The sequence below is a fragment of the Setaria viridis genome, chromosome 2 (assembly GCF_005286985.2).
Source record: "Setaria viridis chromosome 2, Setaria_viridis_v4.0, whole genome shotgun sequence".
NCBI classification, from domain to species: domain Eukaryota; kingdom Viridiplantae; phylum Streptophyta; class Magnoliopsida; order Poales; family Poaceae; genus Setaria; species Setaria viridis.
In genome coordinates, this window is record NC_048264.2 from 34,380,684 (window position 1) to 34,387,113 (window position 6,430).

Below are 6,430 nucleotides of genomic sequence, written 5' to 3' on the forward strand. Positions count from 1 at the left end.
CAGTAAATCCGGTGGCCGAACTGGTTCAGACGGTTGGAGTTTACGATTCTGAATGGATGGAGACTGAGACCAATTATTTTGTGTATGGTGATTCTGAATCGATGCTGAATGATTGTGATTGACATTTTCTAAATGATTATTTTGTAAACTCAGAATATTAGACCAATGAAGTTTGTGATGTTCTTGTTTTCAGAACTGAATGTTTTGCCGAATTGAAGAATAATTCAGCATGGCAAAAGATTACGAGACTTCAGTATAGCAATGTCAATTATGCATGTTATACATATATATATTAGCTTTTCTCAAGAAGCAAAATACGTTCCAAATTGCACGTTATTTTAGCTTTTTTTAATGCATCCGGAGTGTGTGAAATAAGAGGGTCTTTAGGCTCTTGAGGTCGACCTCATACATAAGTGCAGCCGGTCTTATGAAAGGTCCTAAGCCAAAAAGATTGAGGAGCGGCCTCAAGCTTGAGACCCGCTCGCAAGGAATAAAAAAATCGGAGTGAGAAGGGAGGGGAAGAAGGCGCGCACAGAGAACAACCGAAGATCCGCAGGGGCGCGGCCCTGCGTAGGCGAAAAGGAGCCGGGGAAGGGAGCCAAGAGGCTCGGCGTGGAGGCGTTGTCGCCTGGCCGGCATCCGGCGGCGGCGCGCTGGCTCGAGTGGGCTGGGCGGCGGCGGAACAGCCGAACAGGGGAGGAAGATGAGCGGTAGGCAATGGGATTGAGGAATTTTTCATTTAACTGCGGGACCTAGCTCTTTTTTTTTTTTTTGAAACTGTGCGGGACCTTAGCTTAAAGGCCGGTTCGGTCTTAAACCCAAGAGGAGGCGGCCTTATGTTACGTGGGGCCCAGCTTACCCTCCTGATGCCGTCCATAAATATTATGTCCAGATAAAACAATCTCCAATTTGTGACGGAAGGGGTTCAGCAGTTCAGCGTAGTGAACTCTCGTGCTCTTCTCTCTCCCTCTCTTTTCCACACGAGCTGGGAAAAAGCTTGCTCAAGGTCAAGCACATGGTGGCACAGGTTTTAAGATGGTAATCCAAGGCCTGATTGAGCGGCCCAACCCTGCAGCGAAGAGCCAGCGTGGAGGGGCCATGGCATGGGTGCTACTGCTACAGTTGCTGCTTGTAGTGTTCATGCAGCCGTGTAAGCTAGCGGTGCAGGTGCTCGGCCACCGCCAGGTTCTCTGAACGGGCAGGTTCATTGAACGTGGACCGCCCCGTCAACGCCGGAAAGGGCGTCCAGATTCAAGGTACCGTGCACCAAACGAAATGGAAGGGTGTGCGTTGCTTGCCGAATCGTCGGGGAGTGATTCTGTTGCGGGCCCAGCTTATCTCTGACATAAAGGCCACAACGGGTATGGGCCTTCACGCTATCTTGATGGGCGAGATCCAATCGGGAGCCCATGAAAAAGCACCTGGCTACCGAAAAGTTAAAACAGTAGGCCCATATGGTCAAATCCCTTGTTGAAACAAAAAACTCATTTGAAGCCCGGTACCCAAAATGTGATGCTTTCGCATCTGTTGACAGCATCGACTCTAAGATTCAAAATTTCAGGCACTTGCAGCATAAGAAATGTGAGGAACATGTGCTTCTGAGTGGAACATTCGCAGAACGTGTTGCTTTATTTTGCTCGAGAAGAATTGAATTACATTAAACAATTGAACTGGTAAAATAGCTCATCAGCCGTGAGCTTTATTCCCCCCTCACTGCGCACTCAACCACAGCAACGAGAGGCAAATGCAGGCAGCAGACAGAAATCACTCTCTGAAAATGGAATTCCCGGCACCTCGGCAACAATCACCCTGCAAATAAAAACACGGTGGGAGATATGGCCGGCCATCCCGGCCGACCGGAGCAATGACGTAGCACCAGCTGGTCATGGAGCTCATGATCAGTAATGCGTCTTCTTCCTCCTGAGGAAGCTCTCGACCCACTTGCTGGACTGCTTGCGGTAGCGCTTGAGGCCATTGAGGCGGTCGATGAAGATGAGGCCGAAGCGATCCAGGTATCCATCCCCCCACTCGAAGCAGTCCATGAAGGTCCAGGTGAAGTATCCCTTGACGTTGACGCCGTTACTGATGGCGTGTTTCACGAACTGCAGGTGCTGGGAGTGGAACTTGATCCGGTGCCCGTCCTTGAGCGCCTCACTGAGCGGGATCCGAGGGCTGTTCTCCTCGGCGATGCCGTTCTCGGTGACGTAGATGACGGGGTTGTTGTAGCGGCGGGCGGTGTAGAGCAGGAGCTCGCGGAGCCCCGCAGGGGAGTTGAAGAAGATGGGCACGAACTCCGGCTCGCCGACGGACACGCCGTCGCGGAACCCGGAGGTGTTGGCGCGGATGTCGCCGTCGTAGGACTGCGCGAGCGCGTTGGCGGGAGCCGGCCTGTCCGACGTGAAGTAGGAGGTGTAGTAGTTGACGCCGATGAAGTCGTACGACCCCTTCACCATCGCCGCCTCCTCCGCCGTGAACCTCGGCAGCCGGCCGCCGAGGTAGGCGCGCATGGTGCCCGGGTACTCGCCGCGCACGATGGGGTCCAGGAACCAGCCGTACATGAAGTCGAGGCTGCGCTGGACGGCGCGCTTGTCGGCGGCGGAGTCGGTGGTGGGCACGAACCAGTGCGACACCGCGGTGAGGCCGATCTGCCCGCGCTGGGAAGGCTGGTACTTGGCCTGGTAGAGGCGCACGGCCCTGGCGTGGGCGAGGAGGATGTGGTGCGTCACCACGTAGGGCTCGCGGCCGGAGTCACCGGGGGTGCAGGACCTGGAGATGAACGGGGAGCACCGGCCCGGGGCGTGGGCGCCCGTGCCGTACCCCTGCGACGCGTACGTCCACGGCTCGTTGAACGTTGTCCAGAACTTGACGCGGTCGCCGAACTCCCGGAAGCACACCTCCGCGAAGTCCACGTAGTCCTTGCTGCACAGTTGCGAGTTAGTTCTGATCAGCCTGTCAGGCAACTGATCGATGATGATAATGTGCTCAGTTTTCTGTCAAGGTCATGTATGTTTGGCTATAGGCATCCAAATGTGGATGATCGAGGCCGGATGATATTCCTTAATTAAAAAAAACAGAAAGGAATTGGTCGATGGCATGTTGTGGCAGATGCATACATGATGTTCTCGCTGAGGAAGCCCTGGTACTTGGTCTCCAGGGCCTGGGGTGTGTCCCAATGGAAGAGGGTGACGAACGGCTTCAGCCCTGTCACGAGATTTTTTTTTTATGTCAGTGTCATCGTTGAAGATGGATTTTTATATATGCCTCGTGGATGCCAAGGACGATTAGTTAATTGATGATCAACTACCTACCATTCGCTATGACCTCGTTGATGAGGTTGTTGTAGAAGGCCACCCCTTCCTTGTTGACTCCACCGCTCAGGGAGCCAGCTGCAGCAGCAAAGCACGTGGTGACACACAACTCAAAGCAAAGAAATTCAGTGATCTGGATGGTCAGGTGGAGCTTGTGACCAGTACTCACTTGGCAGGATCCTGGTCCAGGCAATGGAGAACCGGAAGGCATCCATGTTCATGTCCTTCAGGAGCTTCACATCCTCCTGCAAATTGGTCACATTCCATTTATCAACGATTAGTACATACATATACAGCTCGACTCAGTGGTTTGAAAATGCTAAGCACATTGGATTGGAGCTAATGATAAGTCATCCAGTCACCTTGTATCGATGGTAAAAGTCTTCTGCTACATCGCCAGTATCATTGTTCTTAATTTTACCTGCATTCATTCGCAGACCGTGGGCATGTCAGGGACTACCACTCGATCTCTGCAGCTCATCTTCAGACTAGGGACAACTTCATAGAGAGAGACGCATGAAAAGTTCGTTCAAGCAAACCTGGGATGTGACTGAAGGTGTCCCAGATGCTGGGACCTTTGCCTCCTTCCTTGTAGGCGCCCTCGTACTGCAACCGATCAAAAAACAACACATGTTCAGAGCCTCAGATCACCATGGCGCGATGATCCATGAATGCAGCAAGGAATGAAGAACGTAGTACGTGGCAACGAACACATGCATGGCTGGATGGCAGTGGCGGAGCTTGAACAATTAACCAGGGGGGCAGCTATGCTAATTTGCTCTGAAAATCAATGAACAGTAACTGATTCACTATTCATATAGTGGAGATTTCCAATAGCCAGGGGTGACCATGGCCCCCTTTACACTACACTAAGCTCCGCCCCTGCTGGATGGTGAATGCACACCACAAATGCAGCTTGTGCAAAGGCAGACAGGAGACGGGGGTCGTCCAGAATGTGCAGCCAGAGATGAGCGTCATCATCACCTGATACGACGCGGAGCCGGTGCCGAAGACGAAGCCCTCCGGGAAGCTGTACCTGCTGAACTTCGCGTGGGCGACGTTGCACGCGAGAGCTGCGAGGAGCAGAGCGGAGAGCACCCGCTTCGGCGCCATCCCAGTTCCAGGACCCATCGTTCTCGGAAGAACTGGGAACCGGAAATGGCGATGAATCGGTGGTGCAGCACTGTCAGTTCCAAGCGCTATTTATAGAGGGAACCGCAGCATTGCAAAGTCCCTACTCCCTAGCTGTCCTAAACGATTCCTTACATCTTTTACTCCTACAAAGTACCAACGAGTACCACTACCACATCTAGATTTTTTTTTCTAGAGGGGACAGGACTTCATGAACGAGACAGCTCGATCTCAGTGCCGGGAGGTGTGTACATGCGGATCTGGGCTGTCCAAGTTGACAGATAGGATTGTTTAGTTGGATGATCGGTGCACGCTGTGACGCTGACACCGTAACAGTTTCTCATTGGGACGCCAATTTGTTTGCTCGATTTGGTCTTCGCTCTTGATTTCATGGCCGGGTTGACTCGAATATTGCGGATGCGGCGGAGGTTCAGATGTGCGCATCGATGGAAGAGTTGAGCTTTAATCGGAAAGGACGATGATCGTGGATCTGATAATGCGGATCGTGGAGAGTTGAGATATGCGGATCAGAGAGAGTTGAACTCACGCCCAAATTGCAGCCAAACGATTGATAAATTGGAATGTATTAGGTGAGTATACTGTAGTACTGTACTCTTTTTTTTATAGAATCATACGGATACACGTACGCACACTCGCTCCTATGAACATACGCACGCAACTATCGTTGTCAAGATTAGCAGATGAAGACCACAGCTAGTAAATTTCTTTTATGCGTGCAAGGCTTCGGATGGTGGCGTGAGAGGACACGGGGTTAGACTGGTTCGGGCAAGGAAAGCCCTACGTCCAGTATGGGGAGCAGCTCGTGTTACTCACGCAAGGTCTGTAGTAGGGGTTACAAACGGGCAAGAGAGGGAGCCGGTCCCAAGTCTCTTGGGTGTGCACTGATGCTCTAGAGGTGAGTATGTGGGTTCTGTTGGCTTCTGAGTCCTCCCGGTATTGGGGCCCCTGGTTCTCCTTTTATAGCGCAAGGAAGACCCAGGGTTACTGGTGAACCGGGTGTGTGGAGAAGTAAAAGAGATAAGCTAAGTAAAGTGCAAGGGGAAGGACCAAGTCCCCGGGTCGCCGCCTCCCGCTCCGGCTTCCGGCTCTTGTCAGCGTGTCCACCGGAGAAGGGCGGCTATCTTCGGATCCTGTCGACGATCTTCCTGGCGACCGCTGCCGTCAAGCACGATGATGGCGTTCGGTTGTGGCAACTGTGCATGTAGGGGAGACGGTCCTGTTGCCCTGCTTATGGCCCGTGGAACACGGACGTCACGTCCCTACCACCGGATACGCGGGGCGTGAAAACGGGCGGAGCTCCCCCCTGTACCGGGCGGCGCATGCCATGAGTGCCCTATGGCGTATCAAGGGGAGCCGCGGCCACTGTAACCTGTGCGGTCGTGGCTACAGTGTTCCGCTCGGGTACTTGTGGCAGGTCACGTCGAGGGGCACGGGCGCCTTTCTGCGCGCAAGAGCCGCGACGCATTTATGGCGAGATCAGTAGGGGGCCCACGAGATCCGCGCCCTCGTCTGCCAACTGCGCCCGAGGCGGACCCTTGTTTTGCGGGCCCGGATGGGTCCGACCCCCTACGCCCAGGGTCGGGCAAGGCGGAGCCTTGCGGCGAGGGGTCGGACGCTCCCGACCCTGGGACCGTGGGTTGGGCGAGGCGGAGTTTCACCATCGAGGGATCGGGAGTGTCCGACCCCGAGGCCCTGGGTCGGGCGAGGCGGAGCGGGATGTTCCCTGCCCATGCTGGGCTAATGGTAATCGTTATTACCGTAGGTGGGCCTGGGCCTCTGTGATTGTTGTTTTGAGGGGTATTAGGAGGTCGTTAATATTTCCCCCCAATAACAACCCTACCCTATAAGCACCTCCGAAATACTGAGCCGGCAAATCCTCGAGATTAACAAAATCATCACTGACACGTCGCTGTCGACAGGCACGTCGCCTACACCAGTTAAATTATGGAATAAATTCAGAAAAATGCGAG

The 6,430-nt window shown here is 53.6% G+C and overlaps 1 protein-coding gene across 1 annotated transcript; it reads right to left on the reverse strand.

Annotated features, from left to right (window-relative positions):
- Positions 1–1,610: 1,610 nt before the first annotated feature.
- On the reverse strand, positions 1,611–4,502 carry LOC117842554 (beta-glucosidase 29). The gene is made up of 7 exons (XM_034723027.2): positions 4,293–4,502; positions 3,848–3,914; positions 3,671–3,729; positions 3,478–3,553; positions 3,309–3,386; positions 3,114–3,201; positions 1,611–2,919 (listed from the first exon to the last, which is right to left on the reverse strand). Exons 1-7 carry the CDS (start codon positions 4,437–4,439, stop codon positions 1,899–1,901), a joined length of 1,536 nt encoding a protein of 511 aa, XP_034578918.1. The 5' UTR covers positions 4,440–4,502; the 3' UTR covers positions 1,611–1,898.
- Between the last annotated feature and the right edge of the window lie 1,928 nt (positions 4,503–6,430).

What these genes read in the sequence shown, in the direction of transcription:
- LOC117842554 (XM_034723027.2), bottom strand. Translation starts at nt 4,439, where the DNA reads ATGGGTCCTGGAACTGGGATGGCGCCGAAGCGGGTGCTCTCCGCTCTG. An exon ending in CTGGACCAGGATCCTGCCAA is followed by an intron (nt 3,387 to 3,477) that starts GTGAGTACTGGT and finishes TTGCTGCTGCAG; the next exon opens with CTGGCTCCCTGAGCGGTGGA. An exon ending in CAACGAGGTCATAGCGAATG is followed by an intron (nt 3,202 to 3,308) that starts GTAGGTAGTTGA and finishes ATCTCGTGACAG; the next exon opens with GGCTGAAGCCGTTCGTCACC.